Source organism: Notolepis coatsorum, assembly GCF_963971535.1.
Source record: "Notolepis coatsorum genome assembly, chromosome: 2".
In the NCBI taxonomy this organism is placed as follows: domain Eukaryota; kingdom Metazoa; phylum Chordata; class Actinopteri; order Aulopiformes; family Paralepididae; genus Notolepis; species Notolepis coatsorum.
Genome location: NC_140166.1, coordinates 206,083,121 through 206,103,306, shown reverse-complemented (window position 1 = coordinate 206,103,306; position 20,186 = coordinate 206,083,121). Strand labels below are relative to the sequence as shown.

Sequence of the window (20,186 nt, the reverse complement as noted above, 5' to 3'; positions counted from 1 at the left end):
CCAAATCGAATGGCATGCTGATTATAGTGTGGTAACTTTATTTCAACCAGGATCAATATTTTTTAGGTTAAAATCCCACTTGGAGTCACAATTTAGTACTACAATGTCTGAGGTTTATACGTTGCATTAAGGAGATGCAATTAATGAATGCATTAAGGAGATATGTGCTAATGAAGAACACTATGACTGAAACACAGTGAGTTGATATTATCCTCATTTGAGCTATACATTGGCTAATCTATGCTTTACAGAGAATGCCTGTGACATATAATCTGGCACTGCTACCAACTATGCTGTTTGGTTTATTCTATTTTGTATGTATTTTTATTTTTTAGTCATGGACCAGGTTTCCATGATGCCAGGTACTCAGGTGGGGTATCTCCCAAGCCTTTCTGTGTGGAGTTTGCATGTTCTCGCCGTGCTCGCAAGGGTTTCCCCCCTGATAAGGTAAACCCAATGGAAAAACATGCACAACAGATCGCTAACGCTGTGGCGTCCTTGACGAAGACGGACAGGAGCACTTGGATTGGTCCCCGGGGCGTGGCTCACGTTGACGCCCTATCTGCTCCCGGCTGCCCATGGGGGGAAGGACAACGGGATGGGAAAAGTGCAGAGAGACATTTCATCGGCGACTCAGTGCATGTGTGTGTGTGTTCCTGTGGGTCGCCCATCTCACGTGTGTGTGTTAAACTGCATGACAAATAAAGACTTCTAGTCTTCTAGTCTTCCCCCCACCCCACCCACCCAACCACCTCCAATGTACAGCCCCCCCCACCCACCCAACCCCACCCCACCTACCCAACCTCCTCCAATGTACAGTTTTTACGCCAAATGTATATACTCTCTTTTCTGGACTTGTTTTGTATCACAAACAGTACTGTATTTGCAAATCTGGTATGTCATAAATGTATAGATGTAGCAGTACTGTCTATCTGTATGTCATGTTTGATTGATTGATTGAAAAGTTTATTAACAGATTGCAGAATGGGTACAGTACAGTACAGCTCAATACATACAATTGTTAAGGGGATGCAGACCAGAGAAAGACTTTCGTCTTGTTTACATCAGGGTCCCCCATTTTCAATTCATCATATGACACACACGACATACAGATAGACAGTACTGCTACATCTATACATTTATGACATACCAGATTTGCAAATACAGTACTGTTTGTGATACTAAAAAAAAATCCAGAAAAAGAGTGTATATACATTTGACATAGAAACTGTACATTGGAGGAGGTTGGGTAGATGGGGTGGGGTTGGGTGGGGCTGTACATTGGAGGTGGGGGGTGGGGACATTGTACACTGTACATTGGAATACTGACATACATTTGACATAGAAACTGTACATTGGAGGAGGTTGGGTAGGTGGGGTGGGGTTGGGTGGGGCTGTACATTGGAGGTGGGGGAGGGGGTTGGGTACGGGGGGGGGGGCACTGTACATTGGAATACTGACAAGGCCATACTTGGTCTTTACTGTACAACTGGGTTAGGACATTTGTAGGGGCCAGTTTCGAATTGCAGTCTCCCGTAGGTGTTCTTTGAGAGTGTTTTTGAAAGTGGGTAGTGATTCACATTCCTTTACAGCTTTGGGTAGGGCGTTCCACATTGATGTGGCATAATTGCGAAACGTGTTTAGTCCCTTGTTTGAGCCGAATCTGGGTTTTACATGATTTGTGGAGCTCCCTCTGGTGTTGTGATCGTGGTATTCACTGACCTTTGGGAAGTATTTTGACATGTACATGGGTACCTTGGTCGTGTAGTGTATCTTGTAGACCAGGCCCATTGCAAGTTGCTGTACTCTGTCGTCTACTCTAAGCCATCCTAGGTTGGCAAAGTGGGCAGGGGTGAGGTGGGTTCTAGGAGTCAGGTCAAGCAGTAGTCTGACTAGTTTGTTTTGAGATGTTTGTAATTTGGTTTTTAGTGCCTTTGAGGTGCTTTGGTACCATGAGGTGCAAGCATAGTGCAAGTCTTTCTCTGGTCTGCATCCCCTTAACAATACACATTGTGTGTATTGAGCTGTACTGTATTGTACCCATTCTGCAATCTGTTAATAAAGTTGTCAATCAATCAATCAATCAACGTTTTCTATGATGAACTCTCACAGAAACTTGATAGTGACGCCACGGGCAAAAAAAGGACGTAGTGAGGCCGCAGACAATTTCGATTGGTTACAACGCCAAAACGTAGTGCGTCGCCCCGGAAGTTAGGTTGATCCATGCTAATTTCTTTTGTTGTGATTAACCGTTTAGCGGTTGTAATTCCCCTGTAATAATTCTCAGAAAGATAAAAAAAAATATTGTAACTATTTAGAGGATGAGTGGCGGAGTGTATGGAGGCGGTGAGTAGGCTTCTGTGGTCAAAATTACATTAAATAACCAACCACGTTGGTCCGTTTCGCAGCCCTGCTCTCAATCGCTAATGGACGTTAGCTGCTAACGTTAGCTTCCCAGTTAAAGTAGATGTGCTGCTAACTAACACATGCATTGTATTACACTACTTATATACCGTATTCGTAATCGCATTCATCAAATATACTGTCTCGTCTAAAGGGCTATGTTAACATTACTCCTCCTTCGCATTGAACCAGGCGGCTCGCTAGTAACGTTACCACTAAGCTAACGGCTAACTAACGTTAGCAGGCAAATGAATGAACATGGGGGCGACTAGTACCTGGAGCTGAAACAACTACACTGCGAGCCGTTTCATGTTTAACAACATGTTGTTGTTGTTTTTAAACCATAAAATATTATTTTCCAAACATCGTTTCTTGGTCAAGCTTCTTGAACAGTTCTTATTCTTATTGGAATAAAAACGTCCGTAATATTCATTTATTATTTCATAATTCTATTCTATTGATTGATTGATTGAAAACGTTATTAACAGATTGCAGAATGCGTACAGTACAGTACAGCTCAATACATACAATTGTTAAGGGGATGCAGACCAGAGAAAGACTTTCGTCTTGTTTACATCAGGGTCCCCCATTTTCAATTCATCGTAACATGACATACAGATAGACAGTACTGCTACATCTATACATTTATGACATACCAGATTTGCAAATACAGTACTGTTTGTGATACAAAAAGGAGGGTAGGAGGGGTGGGTGGGGGACACTGTACAAACTGTACAAACAAAACTGTACATTGGAATATTGACAAGACCATACTTGGTAATTTACTGTACATTGGAGGGGGTTGTGTTAGGACATTTACAGGGGCCAGTTTCGAATTGCAGTCTCCCGTAGGTGTTTTTTGAGAGTGTTTTTGAAAGTGGGTAGTGATTCACATTCCTTTACAGCTTTGGGTAGGGCGTTCCACATTGATGTGGCATAATTGCGAAACATGTTTAGTCCCTTGTTTGAGCCGAATCTGGGTTTAACATGATTTGTGGTATTGATGCTTCTATTCTAATTTAGTTTATATTCATTTTATTCCACCTTTTTATTCTATTCTAGTGTAAAGACGTTTATGATTCTGTACTACTACAGCAACTACATGTATATACTCTCTTTTTTAGACTTTTTTTGTATCACAAACTGTACTGTATTTGCAAATCTGGTATGTCATAAATGTGTAGATGTAGCAGTACTGTATCTGTATGTCATGTATGTCATATATTTTATGATGAATTGAAAATGGGGGGACCCTGATGTAAACAAGATGAAAGTCTTTCTCTGGTCTGCATCCGTTAAGTGTATTGAGCTGTACTGTACAGTACCCATTCTCCATTCTGTTTTTTTTAAACCATAAAATATTATTTTCCAAACATGGCCAAGACGTTTCTTGTTCAAGCTTCTTGAACACAGTTCTTATTCTTATTGGAATAAAAACGTCCGTAATATTAATTTATTATTTCATAATTCTATTCTATTCTATTGATGCTTCTATTCTAATTTAGTTTATATTCTATTTTATTTTATTTCACCTTTTTATTTTATTCTAGTGTAAAGACGTTTATGATTCTGTACTCCAGCAACTACACTGGCACGTAATAGATGATGGGGGACCCTGATGTAAACAAGACAAACGTCTTTCTCTGGTCTGCAACCCCTTAACAATTGTGTGTATTGAGCTGTACTGTACTGTACCCATTCTGCAATCTGTTCAATAAAGTTTTCATTAATTCATTCATTCATAGAATGGTCACAGTCTGTATTGTATACATGTCTGTCCTGTAGAGTAGCTGATGTTGTGAAACATCTATCTGAATGCACCACCCCTGTCTCTTCTCTCAGATGAGGTGGGAGCCTTGGTGTTTGACATCGGCTCATACTCGGTGAGAGCTGGCTATGCAGGAGAAGATTGTCCCAAGGTAAATGGAACAATTCGACTGACCTTATTTTAACTATGAATATTTTCTTTTCTTCTTCCTCTGCGCATAATCATCATCCTATATAGGATACGCCAATGTCAGGAAACGAGGGCTGTCTGTCACCCTGGAGACGCTCGCGTTACGAATTGAGTTCACAGTATTCCTGGGAACTTGTTGAAATGGAGATAATAATGTACTTGCTCTGCTGTTTGATAAATGATGCACAGAAAGCCTTCTTTATCCTGTCTTATTGATGAGATGAGATGATATATTCCTTTATTGGTCCCCTTGGGGGAATTCAGGCAGCATAAGGGGGGGGGGTATGGGAATGGTTAGGGCCTAACAAAATTAATAGTTGGTTTCAGGTTGCCGACCGACCCTGCCGATTTAGGTGCGACCCAATATATTTTATGAGTTTTTAGAAAAAATTATATAATTTTTTTTTTTTTTTTTTATAAATAAAGTTTCATAGAAATCTTAGTCAAACATTTAGTATTATGGATATTAAACATGCTGGCAGAGTACATGCATCCATGTTGTTGTGAACATTTTAATTAAATAAAGAAATTCCCTATCCATAGTCGCCGTGGGAAAGAATAAAATAAAAAAATAAAATAAAATAAATTCCCTACCTACCCATGGCCAAACTGACAACCAACCTGAAACCAACTATTAATTTTGTTAGGCCTAATAGTAGAAGACGTATAGGCAATACAATTATAGTACATATACAAATAAAGCTGAGTGTCTGTATGCCTTTACAATAAATATGGTCACACATAGAATATGTTTGTGTGTGTATGTATATGGTTTTAAACAGACTAACAGTCCTCATTTAAAATAGCGTACTGTACTGTGACTGGAAGGTCAAAGGTTCGATCCCTGCAATAGCCGATGTGTCCTTGAGCAAGACACTGAACCCCTACCTGCTCCAGAGGAGCCACAAATAGCTGGCTCCGCTCTCTGATGCCTCTGGTATAATGTGCCCAGAGATACGTTTCCCTAGCATCTGATTACATTGTGTATAATATGGAAATTGAGTGCTATAAAATTCAACAGGGAATGAAATTACCAAGATACCTGTCTCTGGGAAACGGTATAGAAGAGAACAGTTTTTGTGATGGTGAAACAAATCTCTCATCTCAAATCTCCCTGTAGATTTTTTTTTTGCTGTGATACATATTCTAATTGAGGTTTTGACCTGGATGATGGTGGGGCCTAATCATCTGTGATGAGTTGAGATCAGCAGGCCTCATTTATCAAGACATTTACTATTTTTTTTTTTTTTATCCACTTTTTCTCCCATTTTTCTATATTTTCTCCCATCCCAATTTCGTATCATCCAATTCAACCCTCCCCTGTCACAAACGCTGTTTCTTGCCTCCCACAAGCCGGCTGCAATGTGGACTAAGTCATACATAGCACAAGTCCCCTCCGGTACTTGAGGTAACAGCAGTCGCATCTTTTCACCTGCGCAGCTCGATCTCTCAGTGTCGAGGAGTAACGCGTGGGAGGCTCACGCTGCCCCCGACACTTCCTGATTCTACTGCGCAGGCGCACCAACCGACTTGTAGGAGTCGCTTGTTCACAACGCCCGATCCCCACCCTTCAGTTTCCCTCCCCGTAATACGGCCAATGTGTATTACTGCGGACGACCAGCTAAACTGAAAACAATGTGGAGAGCTGGATTCGAACACGCGAATCCTAGCGTCTCCACACTGGTGGCGAGTGCCTTGCCCACTACACCACCTAGCCGCGACATTTACTATTTATTAACATTCGTACAGACAGTATTTTTGATACATGTAAATGTACACGTAATAAACTTAAGTTGCAAATTAGTAGGGCTGTACAAAAAAAAACGTAGTAAACTAATCAAATGATTTTGTTGGCTGATTCGAATATGCTAGTTGATGTAATTGACTAATTATTATTAATTAATAATTATTAATTCAGCTTGAAAATAAATGCCATAAAAACTATTTTAATAGTTTTTGTTGGTTAATACCCTTACACTGCTATAAAGTGGTAAGGCATAACAAAAAATATTGTTTGTTTCCTGTTGGTTGTCAGTTAAGGCCATGGGTAGGTAGGGAATTTATTTAATTAATTTTTTTATTTTATTCTTTCCCACGGATGGGATAGGATATGGATAGGGAATTTATTTATTTAATTAAAATGTTTACAACAACATGGATGCATGTACTCTGCCAGCATGTTTAATATCCATAATACTAAAGGTTTGACTAAGATTTCTATGAAACTTTATTGTAAAAAAGAAAAGAAACTTTTTTTTAATCTTTTATTTTTATTTTTAAACTCATAAAATAAATTGGGTCGCACCTAAATCGGTAGAGTCGGTCGGCAACCGCAACCAAACCATTATTTTTGTTAGGCCCTATGACAAATAAGACTGTTCAATTACTTTATCTAAATCCAATCAATATTCCTAATGCCGTTTCAATGTAAGGATATAAAAATAAACATATAAATATTCATATAATAATACAATAACTTAAATATACAGCTAAGCCCCATTGTATTCTGAAATGTAGACTTTAACAGTGTAGGCAACTAAGCCAATAGAAATAAGGTATAACTCATGAGTGCTTTGGCTCCTATAGGAGTCCTTGAGCTTTTAGTTTGTTTTGGTATTACGCTACATTTAATAATGTCATTTATCAGCTATCTGTGATAGGAGTGCAGATGTTTCTGCACTCCCTGCAAGAAGAATCACATATTAGTTGTTTCTCATGAGTGGGATTCATCCAAAAACTGAGATAAGAGTGTTCTTCATTACTGGAAGAGATTCACTCTGAGGCGCTTTAACAATGGATCACTAGAAGGCTTGCCAGGGGCAAGGTCATCTCTTTAGACTGAGGAATTTAATACCAATACTTCAGTTGCTTGAAGGTATGTGAACCCCCCCCCCCCCCCCCCGGAACAGTCCGTTTTCCAAACACCCCACCCCACACATCAATCTCCACCACGTCAATCCCCACCACATCCCCATCCAAGACACAAACCCTGAGGCATAACAAAAAATATTGTTTGTTTCCTGTTGGTTGTCAGTTGTCAGTTTTTTTCAACAAAAAAATTAATAAAATAAGGATTTTTTTTACTCATAAAATATATTGGGTCGCACCTAAATCGGCAGGGTCGGTCGGCAACCGGAAACAAACCATTATTTTTTTTAGGCCTAATCCACAAGATCCTCATTTTATCTTAACTTTTCTTTGTTTTGACGAGATCTAGGTGATAAACGACCATAGCTGTTTTGCAATGTATTGACTTGCTTTCCATTGTGAAAATGCATGCTAACTACTGAGTTAGTCTTCTATTCACTCCAAACAAACTGCTGCTGCTGTTGCTGCTGGTGATAAATCACATCACTTCCTGTGTACCAGATACTTTCCCAGGGAATGTCCTACCAGACACCACTGTTTACAGCAGCCCAGAACAGCGAGTGTGAAAGCATTCATGAACTGGGTACAGGTGGAATAACTATTGTTATAGGATTTGGTGATGGCAGGTGTCAAAATAGCCATTTATTTATATGAAAATATTAGAGATTATTACTTTAATCAACAATGATGGGGCAGCTCTGCAAATTACTCAGTACTCAGTCTTTCAAGTAATTTTGTTTGTATGTGTCATTTATACAGAGATGAATTGTCTTCTCTCCCCCATAATGTCACCACCTTTCAGTGTTCTACACTTATGGACATATTGATGAACAGAGTCCAGTATTTGTTGGCATGCCTCCTCTATACGCGTATCATTCGATCATTTCATATCTGATTTAGAATCCAAAATCAGAAAACCAATAATGGGCTATTGGTTTTCTGATTTTGGATTCCAAATCGGATATGAAATGTTGGAATGAAACACGGATACTCCTCCTCCTCCTCCTCCTTCTGACTGCTTTGCTCCATCCAGGCGGACTTCCCCACGGTGATCGGTGTGACTCTGGACAGGGAAGATGGCAGCACTCCCATGGAGACGGACAGCGACAAGGGCAAGCAGAGCGGCACCACCTACTACATCGACACCAACCAGCTGCGGGTGGCCAGGGAGAGCATGGAGGTCATGTCCCCACTCAAGAACGGCATGAGTGAGTTTCCGTGGGGACGTGGTGTTTTTGTGGGTTGTTGTGATTTTATTTTGTGAGCTAGATTTTAAAAAATCCCAAGGAGTTTGAGAACGTGCCGGGGTAGAGTAACCGAGCTCTTTGTATCACAGGAAAGAAGGAAGAATGGACATGATCATCATTTAGGATGGCGTGTGTAGATGCAGAGGCATAGTGAGCCAGATTAATGAGAACTCCCTGCTTCATGTGTCCCTCTCTCTGTCTCCCTGCTCCATGTGTCCCTCTCTCTGTCTCCCTGCTCCATGTGTCCCTCTTTCTGTCTCCCTGCTCCATGTGTCCCTCTCTCTGTCTCACTGCTCCATGTGTCCATCTCTCTGTCTCACTGCTCCATGTTTCTGTCTCACTGCTCCATGTGTCTCTCTTTCTGTCTCCCTGCTCCATGTGTCTCTCTTTCTGTCTCCCTGCTCCATGTGTCCCTCTCTCTGTCTCCCTGCTCCATGTTTCTGTCTCACTGCTCCATGTGTCCATCTCTCTGTCTCCCTGCTCCATGTGTCTCTCTCTCTGTCTCACTGCTCCATGTGTCTCTCTTTCTGTCTCACTGCTCCATGTGTCCCTCTTTCTGTCTCACTGCTCCATGTGTCCCTCTTTCTGTCTCACTGCTCCATGTGTCCATCTCTCTGTCTCCCTGCTCCATGTGTCTCTCTTTCTGTCTCCCTGCTCCATGTGTCCATCTCTCTGTCTCCCTGCTCCATGTGTCTCTCTCTCTGTCTCCCTGCTCTATGTGTCCCTCTTTCTGTCTCACTGCTCCATGTGTCCATCTCTCTGTCTCCCTGCTCCATGTGTCTCTCTTTCTGTCTCCCTGCTCCATGTGTCCATCTCTCTGTCTCACTGCTCCATGTGTCTCTCTCTCTGTCTCACTGCTCCATGTTTCTGTCTCACTGCTCCATGTGTCCCTCTCTCTGTCTCCCTGCTCCATGTTTCCGTCTCCCTGCTCCATGTTTCTGTCTCCCTGCTCCACGTTTCTGTCTCACTGCTCCATGTGTCCCTCTTTCTGTCTCACTGCTCCATGTGTCTCTCTTTCTGTCTCCCTGCTCCATGTGTCCCTCTTTCTGTCTCCCTGCTCCACGTTTCTGTCTCACTGCTCCATGTGTCCCTCTTTCTGTCTCACTGCTCCATGTGTCTCTCTTTCTGTCTCCCTGCTCCACGTTTCTGTCTCACTGCTCCATGTGTCCCTCTCTCTGTCTCACTGCTCCATGTGTCTCTCTTTCTGTCTCCCTGCTCCATGTGTCTCTCTTTCTGTCTCACTGCTCCATGTGTCTCTCTTTCTGTCTCCCTGCTCCATATGTCTCTATTTCTGTCTCCCTGCTCCATGTGTCTCTCTTTCTGTCTCCCTGCTCCATATGTCTCTATTTCTGTCTCCCTGCTTCACGTGTCCCTCTTTCTGTCTCACTGCTTCACGTGTCCCTCTTTCTGTCTCACTGCTCCATGTGTCCATCTCTCTGTCTCCCTGCTCCATGTGTCTCTCTTTCTGTCTCACTGCTCCATGTGTCCATCTCTCTGTCTCCCTGCTCCATGTGTCTCTCTTTCTGTCTCACTGCTCCATGTGTCCATCTCTCTGTCTCCCTGCTCCACGTGTCTCTCTTTCTGTCTCCCTGCTCCATGTGTCCATCTCTCTGTCTCACTGCTCCATGTGTCTCTCTTTCTGTCTCACTGCTCCACGTGTCCCTCTTTCTGTCTCACTGCTCCATGTGTCCCTCTTTCTGTCTCCCTGCTCCATGTGTCTCTCTTTCTGTCTCACTGCTCCATGTGTCTCTCTTTCTGTCTCACTGCTCCATGTGTCCCTCTTTCTGTCTCACTGCTCCATGTATCTCTTTCTGTCTCACTGCTCCATGTGTCTCTTTCTGTCTCACTGCTCCATGTGTCTCTTTCTGTCTCACTGCTCCATGTGTCTCTTTCTGTCTCACTGCTCCATGTGTCCATCTCTCTGTCTCCCTGCTCCATGTGTCCATCTCTCTGTCTCACTGCTCCACGTGTCCCTCTTTCTGTCTCCCTGCTCCATGTGTCTCTTTCTGTCTCACTGCTCCATGTGTCTCTCTTTCTGTCTCACTGCTCCATGTGTCTCTCTTTCTGTCTCACTGCTCCATGTGTCCATCTTTCTGTCTCACTGCTCCATGTGTCTCTCTTTCTGTCTCCCTGCTCCACGTGTCCCTCTTTCTGTCTCACTGCTCCATGTGTCTCTCTTTCTGTCTCACTGCTCCATGTGTCTCTTTCTGTCTCACTGCTCCATGTGTCCCTCTTTCTGTCTCACTGCTCCATATGTCTCTTTCTGTCTCCCTGCCTGATATCTCCTCACACTTTGCTTCTTGAGTAAAACAGGGAAGTGTTTGTTGATGATGGTTGATCATATGGTTGATCAGGTGGTTTGATCAGACATGGTTAGTTTGTCCAGAGCTGTCACTGTGTTCAATGTTTATAAAGCCTCTCTGCGCATCCCGGCGGAAACCGGATGAATTAGACACAAGGAAATAACGTGTCATGAAAGCGTTGTAGTCCTAAGACAGAGGAGACCCAGGGCTTTCAATGGACATAGAAAATTCATAAAACTACACTACGCAGCTCACACCAGCCTCTGTGAAAGCAGCTGAAAATATTCTTTGCGGAAAATTCAGACGTTATTATTTTATATCTCACGGGTCGAACAAACTTTAACGTTATTGCCATAAAATAGAACGTAGTTTATTTCTTTACCTTTCTGTGAACGTCTACAAAAACGCATCTCAATCTGATGAAAAATGGCGGAGCTATTTACATTATAAAAAAGGAACTGTACTTACAGTAGATTTCATTCACGGTCTTTGCTGCCCTGTTATGGGCACCTGATGGTACTAAATCCAGATTGAACTCTGCCATTGGAAAGAGGAGATTTGAAACGATCCATAGATGTATGACATGGCCATAATACGGTAATGTATTAGGCCTGATATTCTATATTCAAACTTCAAATTACATGTGTCCGGATGGCAAAATTCAGTTCTGTATCTTCAAAACCCCCTGTAAATAATTGTTCACGTCTGGTCAATGTAAGCATGGTGTTATTCACTTTCAAAATATTAAAATAATTATTAAAATAATAATAATAATTTATATTCTCCTTTTTGGTTCATTACAATCTACTCAAGCATAGTAACAGACACAATATTTCGGTCACTGTGAATACATTCCCTGAGGTCCTCAGATGTCCCTAGATACTAAGAACATGCAAATGGGCCTTGTAGAAGTGGAGCAATCTTCCATTTACTTGGGTATGTTCTTTTATGTGAATTTTCTGAAAATATGGCTAGCGCGTAAGAGGTTAAGCTGATAAAAAAAAGAATAAAAAAAAAAAGTCTGCTAAACGTTTCTCTAACTCACCAGACCTTCTGGCACATGCGTTCCCGGGTGGTAAATAGGCTGAACTCAACGGCACGTTTGCCAAAGAGCACTGTTCCATGAGCGGTTTCATCATCAGTGGGTCTGAAGCAGGAGCGCCTGCACGCTGACCTAGCTGATGATTCCAATCACAATCCTGTCCAGGGTGGTTGGGCTGTGGGGCTATTTAGAGTGAAGTGTGACACCGATCTTAATTGCAGCGGAACTGTGCCGCGGGACCGCGGGCCCCCTTAGAGAGCTGACCCGGAATGACGACGTCTTGTGCTCAAATGATCCCTAAAAAAGCTCATCATCGCTCTATTTTCTCCGCCGACTGACCCAGCAGCGACGACGAAAGACGGGAGGCTTTTTGTGACGTCGCTCCCTAGGCCTGGACCCGTGTGGTTCAGGACTGTTGTATTGTACCAGTGCTTAATTAGCTTAAAGATGGTTTGACTGCTCTCTTTCTCAGGCTAGTGAGGCTACACACACAGATTACAAGGTGTCGTTTTGTGCAATGTACAGAGTTAACTGTGGTCTTCCACCCAGGTTTAATGTTGTCTCTGTTTTCTCTCCCCTTACTTCCGCGTAGTCGAGGACTGGGACAGTTTCCAGGCTATTCTAGATCACACCTACAAGATGCACTTCAAGTCTGAGCCAAGCCTCCACCCAGTGCTCATGTCAGAAGCATCGGTGGGTTGTTTTCTTCCTAGCAGTTGTCGTGTATATAAGTGTAATGCCAGGCACTCGTGCTGTAAGAGCATAGAGGCCATAATGCACATGTAAACCAATAGATCTTTTAAAGCCGATCACCATTATGTTGTGCAGCTTACATGGCCCACAACACTGCATTCACTACCTTCGTTGTATCACCATGTCAAAGCTATGGTTTATACAGTATACATTATTATAGCACTGTATGATAACACTGCACATTGTGTATTCATCTATCATGTCTATATCTGTATATATGCTTGTGTATGTATCTGTATGCATATTCATGCTGTGCACTGTGCACAATGTACATACATTTATCTGTGCACATTACACATGTACCTACACTGTATTTATATATGTCTGTGCACTTTACTGCTACTTGCACTCTAGTTGGATGCCAACTGTACAATGCCAATGCATTCAAACCAACGGTATGCAATAGGTGCTACAAATCGCAATCGGAAACGCTTAATATGCCAAATACAATTAAGGTACACTAGGAATTTGTCCTGTGACACAATGGTATACAATGGACTAACTCCTGTCTTGTGTCTTAACGTTACAGTGGAATGAATGGAGTAACTCCTGTCTTGTGTCTTAACGTTACAGTGGAATGAATGGAGTAACTCATGTCTTGTGTCTTAACGTTACAGTGGAATGAATGAAGTAACTCATGTCTTGTGTCTTAACGTTACAGTGGAATGAATGAAGTAACTCATGTCTTGTGTCTTAACGTTACAGTGGAATAAGTGAAGTAACTCATGTCTTGTGTCTTAACGTTACAGTGGAACACGCGAGCGAAGCGGGAGAAGCTGACAGAGCTGATGTTTGAGCATTACAACATTCCCGCCTTCTTCCTCTGCAAGACAGCAGTGTTGTCCTCGTATCCTCCACCAAGATGATGACATAGCAACTCTGCCACTTTGCAGTGGTGCATTTGATCAACATATTGTTTTGATCAAGTTAAAAAAAGTTCCTTTATTGATCCCCTTTGGGAAATTCAGGTGTCATAGCAGCATGGGGGAGGGGAGGTACAGGCAGGGTAATAGAATGACGATAAAATTATAGATAATGTATACTGCAGTATTGATAATGATAATAGCCCACTGCCCGAAGGTCTGTGCAGGGTTTAGTAGTTAAAGGCCCCATGAAATCAAAATAGATTTTTGTAATTTTCTGGAAAACGGTTAAATGCTTTCTAGAATGGCATTTACATTACATTGTAACTGAGCTAGCACTCTGCCTCTTTGAACAAATGTTCAATATTAGCTTGCTAGCTAACGTTACTAGTGTTGTGTAATAATGTTGCTAACCTATGTTGCTCACATTAGCGTGCTAGCTAATGGGTCGACCTTAACACTTTGGCTGCCGGAAAACGCCTAAACATGTCATTCCCGGCCATGCTCAAGTTGCCGAAGACGCTTTACAGCGTCTTTAATATCAATATTTCAAAAATCTGGGATCGGATTCATATTTCCCCTCCGCTGGCCTGAGATCCACCAGGAGGACCCACTGAGCTCTCTGGCGGTTCAGGAGCGCCATCTGGTGGCTGATCGGCGCAATCGCTTAACAGGAAGTGCTATGGAGATTGTGCTGGTCGGCCGTATTACTTCCGGGCACTAGCTATAGGTTCCGGGACTCGATCTCGACACACTACATAGCGATCGATTGCCAATAACTCGATAAACAGCATGATTTGGACGTATATACCATTATACAAGCTGGAGATGGACCGGGTAAATCGACATCCCATAATGGTAAAATTTCTACTCTACGATGATCGCCCAACGGCGCGCGGAGACTGGGGTGAGTTTTAGCGTGTAAAGTTACCGTCTTCGATACTAACTGCTATTATCAACATTTGACCCACATTAGATGATTGGTATAACGCTGCCCACGGAATTATAAACGCCCCCTAGCCCATCCGGTCAACATCAGATGACGTGTAGTAACTTCTAGAAGTACGTCTAGTTGGAATTTTTTATATCGCGCTGATTGCCATAAAACTGTATTGCATCATCAATATAATGTATTTGGGGCTATAGATCACGTTCTGGAGAAAGCTGCAGAAAGAGATGAAAACATACTTATACATTAGACCATACTTTACTATGAATATGTGAATGAAAAAGTTTAACGTTGCTACACAATGAACAATACATATAGGACTTTGAATGGGCCCTAATAATGGCAATGTAGCAATAGAATTTAAAAAGTTATAGCCCTGCAAAGAAGGGGACTTTCTCTATAGACAAATAGAGCCGGCAACCTACGGTTGATAATTAATTTAACCCATGGCAGCCAAAGTGTTAATGCACATTCAGCACTATTGGCCACTATAAATGCCAATCAATATCCACGACAAGTCCCTCCCCAGCTTCCTGTTTTTACAGGAAACAATATGTGGAATCATATAGCATTCTGCTAGCCGTTTCATGGTGATTTTAAACTCTTAAGCCCTAGCCATATTTTCAGAAAATTCGCCTAAAAGTATATACCAAAGTAAATGGAAGATTGCTCCTCTTCTACAAGGTCCATTTGCATGGTCTTGGTATCTAGGGACATCTATGGACCTCAGGGAATGGATTCCCAGTGTCAGAAATATTGTCTGTTACTATGTTTGAGTAAATTGTAATGAACCAAAGGAGAATATGAATTATTATTATTTAATTTCTTTTCCATCTTTGACGATGAATAACGCCATGCTAACATTGACCAGATGTAAAAAATTGCCACTGAGCTCATTCAGCACTTTCTTGAGATCAAGCGTACTAAAAATCTAAGCAAATAAATAAAGGGCAGATGATTTACAGGGGGTTTTGCCATCCGGACACATGCAATTTGAAATATGAATATAGAATATCAGGCCTGGGGCGAACGAGTGGCGAACCACGCAACGCGCTGCGTCGCGGCACGGCCGACCCGGGTTCGATTCCCGGACCCGGTGTTCTTTGCCGAATGTCTTCCCTTGCTCTGTCTCCCATTCCTCCTCTCTCTCTACCGGACTGCCCCGGTAGTAAAAACCAATAAAAAAATAAAAATCTACCAAAAACATAATTTGAAAAAAAAAAAAAAATATCAGGCCTATAAATTACCGTATTATCGCCAGGTCATACATCTGTGGGTCGGGCCAAATCTTCTCTTTCCAATGGCAGAGTTAAATCTGGATTTAGTACCACCAGGCGCCCATTACAGGGCAGCAAAGATTGAATGAAATCTACTCTAAGTGCAGTTACTTTTGTATAATGTCCAAATTGTCCATACCATAGCGCTGGCATTTTTCACCAAATTGTCTTTTTTTGTAGACGTTCACAGAAAGGTAAAGAAACAATATACGTTGTATTTTATGGCAATTAACGTTTGGGTTTGTTCGACCCGTGACATATAATCAAGAAAATAACGTTAAAAAATTATTTTCACATCAGCCGGCTCCAGCTTCGACAGTGGCTGGTGTGAGCTGGGTAATGTAGTTTTATGAAATTTCAACGTCAAATCGAAAGCCCTGGGTCTCCTCTTTCTTAGGACTACAACAATTTCATGACAGCGTAATTTCTTTGCGTCTATCATCCGGTTTCAATGTTCTGGGAATTCTATAAACTCATATTTAGCTAATAACACTTAAAATCATTGCTAAACAAACGTAGTGCTGAATACACTTTGACTGCTAGGGATAAGGGTTAGGGTCTTTACTCTTGGCTACATTTGAAAAAGAAACGCAACGTTAATTAATACTGACTGTATTAATCTATGACGTGAAATAAATCTCGGCCCGATGCCGGGACGGTCGGGCTTAAGAAGGGGTTAAGAGTCTGATGGCTACTGGACAGTGGACAGAAGGCGATTGTGGTGCGGGGGGAGGGGAGGAGTCTGGCTGAACGTGCTCCTCATCTGTTGAACTCGGCCCATCAGTGTTCTTTTCACGAGGACTGTTAAGGATTGAACTCTGCTAAAGATCTTTTGACATCTGATCTCCTGGAGAACCACGTTTTCCTTGACCCCCGAATATCACAGCTTTGCCAACGGGCGATCCACAGGTCTGGTGCTGGACAGCGGAGCAACACACACCACAGCCATTCCGGTGCACGACGGCTACGTCCTGCAACAAGGTAACCACTACTACTACTACTTTCTGTAGCTCGTCCTTCAGGTTCCCATACCGGTAGCTCACCCGGTTCATCCAGCGACTCATTAAGCTCCCACATAGGAAGGCAGTTTGGCGATATTGGTAGAACTCCTGTACATGTACAGGGTGATAGTGGCTCAGGAGGTAGAGCGGTAATCGGAAGGTTCCCGGTTCGATTCCCGCTCCTCCCGGCCAGCGGGTCCTTGAGCAAGACACTTAACCCCTAACTGCTTCCGATGAGCAGGTTGGCACCGTGCATGGTCGCCTCCGCCATCGGTGTGTGAATGTGTGAGTGCATGTGAGGAACACATTTTCTTTTTACATTGTTGTAATTTGAGTCCTAAATCAGTTAGCTCGTCGAGTAGGGTGAGAAATCAAACCTGATATTATTAACTTCTTATGGAGAGCGGATGTAATGCGTCCTCGCTGTAACACATCCGAACAGGCGCGCCAGCAGGACGATGTAAAGAGAAACCTGCGCGCAGGAGTCTGGACACCATATCCACCCCCCCCCCAAAATCATCCCCTCATGTTCAAAAGAGGAAAATATTTTTGAAAGCTAATGTTTCAGGAAACGGCGGCTGCGGTGGCATGACCTCGAGAGCTAGGCTTTCTGGCACAAGAGCCGCGGGGAAACGCGAGAGAGGAGAGAGGGCGATGCAGGCGCACAGATTGGCATATTAATAGAGGGAGCCGTCGCCAAGAAATCAATGAAGTAATTCTAGTGGATCATGGGATGTGAGGGGAAAGGCTCGTCAGGATGAGTGTATTATGTCTGGTCATCAAGGACGGGCTCAGTAAGGTCATGATGTATCAGGAGGACTCTGGGTGTTTATATATGCGTTTATGTTAACCCTTTCATTACAGACAACCCTTTCACTACAGACTTAACCCTTTCACTACCACACTACAGCCGGTTAACCCTTTCACTACCACACTACAGAAGGTTAACCTTTCACTACCACACTACAGCCGGTTAACCCTTTCACTACCATACTACAGAAGGTTAACCTTTCACTACCATACTACAGAAGGTTAACCTTTCACTACCACACTACAGAAGGTTAACCCTTTCACTACCACACTACAGACGGTTAACACTTTCACTACCACACTACAGACGGTTAACACTTTCACTACCACACTACAGACGGTTAACCCTTTCACTACCACACTACAGATGCTTAACACATTCACTACCACACTATAGAAGGTTAACCCTTTCACTACCACACTATAGAAGGTTAACCCTTCCAATACAACACTACAGAGGGTTAACCCTTTCACTACAGATGGTTAACCCTTTCACTACCACACTACATAAGGTTAACCCTTTCACTACCACACTGTTAACCATCTGTAGTGGTTAATGGTTAAGTGTAAAAAATTAAAACCTCCTATCTGGACTTTGCGAGACACTAATACCTGATCAGTATTGTTACCATAATATAGTAATATAGTCCAAAAGCAGTGTATTGTATTGGGTATCCTTAAAAGATTGTATTCTGCAAGAAAACAACACGTTTCAGATGGAAGGTTTTGCTCTTCGGCCATCAATATAATCTTTTTCTTGTGAAATAATGATTATTTGAAGTATAAAGCCCTCCTCCAGTCATTAATCATGTTAGAAAAAAAGTTTGCCACTCTGTCCGTGAACCCCTGTTTCTCCACTATGTCCATGCTCTGCTCTGGCCCTGAACCCCTCTGTTTCTCCACTCTGTCCATGCTCTGCTCTGGCCCTGAACCCCTCTGTTTCTCCACTCTGTCCATGCTCTGCTCTGGCCCTGAACCCCTCTGTTTCTCCACTCTGTCCATGCTCTGGCCCTGAACCCCTCTGTTTCTCCACTCTGTCCATGCTCTGCTCTGGCCGTGAAGCCCTCTGTTTCTCCACTCTGTCCATGCTCTGCTCTGGCCGTGAAGCCCTCTGTTTCTCCACTCTGTCCATGCTCTGGCCCTGAACCCCTCTGTTTCTCCACTCTGTCCATGCTCTGGCCCTGAACCCCTCTGGTTCTCCACTCTGTCCATGCTCTGGCCCTGAACCCCTCTGTTTCACCACTCTGTCCATGCTCTGGCCCTGAACCCCTCTGTTTCTCCACTCTGTCCATGCTCTGGCCCTGAACCCCTCTGTTTCTCCACTCTGTCCATGCTCTGGCCCTGAACCCCTCTGTTTCTCCACTCTGTCCATGCTCTGGCCCTGAACCCCTCTGTTTCACCACTCTGTCCATGCTCTGGCCCTGAACCCCTCTGTTTCTCCACTCTGTCCATGCTCTGGCCCTGAACCCCTCTGTTTCTCCACTCTGTCCATGCTCTGGCCCTGAACCCCTCTGTTTCACCACTCTGTCCATGCTCTGGCCCTGAACCCCTCTGTTTCACCACTCTGTCCATGCTCTGGCCGTGAACCCCTCTGTTTCACCACTGTGTCCATGCTCTGGCCCTGAACCCCTCTGTTTCACCACTCTGTCCATGCTCTGGCCGTGAACCCCTCTGTTTCACCACTCTGTCCATGCTCTGGCCGTGAACCCCTCTGTTTCTCCACTCTGTCCATGCTCTGGCCCTGAACCCCTCTGTTTCACCACTCTGTCCATGCTCTGGCCGTGAACCCCTCTGTTTCACCACTCTGTCCATGCTCTGGCCGTGAACCCCTCTGTTTCTCCACTCTGTCCATGCTCTGTCCCTGAACCCCTCTGTTTCTCCACTCTGTCCATGCTCTGTTTCCAGGCGTTGCAAACCCAAAAGGCTGAGAACCACTGGTCTAAATAACCTCCACTATAAACAACTACTAGTAACCTGTTCTCTTTTCCCTCTCTCCTCCTGTAGGCATCGTGAAGTCCCCCCTGGCCGGGGACTTTATGAGTATGCAATGTAGAGAGCTATTTCAAGAGCTTAGCGTTGAAATAGTCCCTCCTTACATGATTGCATCAAAGGTGAGACCTGCCAAAGTAAGTCAAAACTACTCATTCCCGAGATTCACCAATCTCACTTCATGGTGCTATTTGGTGGGGGGTTGTAGAACATAATGTCACTATTTACAGGTATGTACCGGCTCGCTGTCCCTCTGACACCCATCCGTTGTTACGTCCAACGTCTTAATATGGTGTGTGTGCATGGCCATGCGGTACGCTCCGTTGTTCCGTAGTTTTTTTTGTTGGGATTTTGTGGTGATAACTTATTATTAATTTTTTACATAATTATATAGGTTTCCTTTTGGTTTTGATCACTGCATGACTTGGCTAAGTTGGCTTCAAACTGCAAATTAACATGTGGTCGTCGAGTACAGTTTGATGAATGTTCATGCAATGTTGGATTGAAGTGACTGCTTGTGATGACTTGTGTGTGGGGGGGGGGGGGGGGGGGGTTTAATACTAGTAATGCAAGAGTTTATATTCTGCCTCACCTCTATTTAAAGAGAATGGACACATATTGCATTATGTTGACATGTGATCACAAGTCCCAAACATGCCTTGAATGTGCTGTAAAGCGATGTTTGCATGATTGCCATCATGCGTCGTTGTCAGTGTTGTATGAT

General features: G+C 43.3%; 1 protein-coding gene across 2 annotated transcripts in view; it reads left to right on the top strand.

Annotated features, from left to right (window-relative positions):
- Positions 1-2,209: 2,209 nt before the first annotated feature.
- Positions 2,210-20,186, top strand: part of actl6a (actin-like 6A) — a 30,817-nt gene continuing 12,840 nt past the window's right edge. Inside the window, exons 1-7 of one of the 2 annotated variants that reach the window (XM_084307583.1) lie at positions 2,210-2,346; positions 4,246-4,322; positions 8,262-8,436; positions 12,413-12,513; positions 13,323-13,420; positions 16,549-16,643; positions 19,478-19,584. In XM_084307583.1, the coding sequence (XP_084163709.1) occupies positions 2,322-2,346; positions 4,246-4,322; positions 8,262-8,436; positions 12,413-12,513; positions 13,323-13,420; positions 16,549-16,643; positions 19,478-19,584 (678 nt within the window). In that variant the 5' untranslated portion in view covers positions 2,210-2,321. Of the gene's footprint in view, positions 2,347-4,245; positions 4,323-8,261; positions 8,437-12,412; positions 12,514-13,322; positions 13,421-16,548; positions 16,644-19,477; positions 19,600-20,186 lie in introns of both variants that reach the window. The other variant, XM_084307582.1, reaches the window with a different exon arrangement.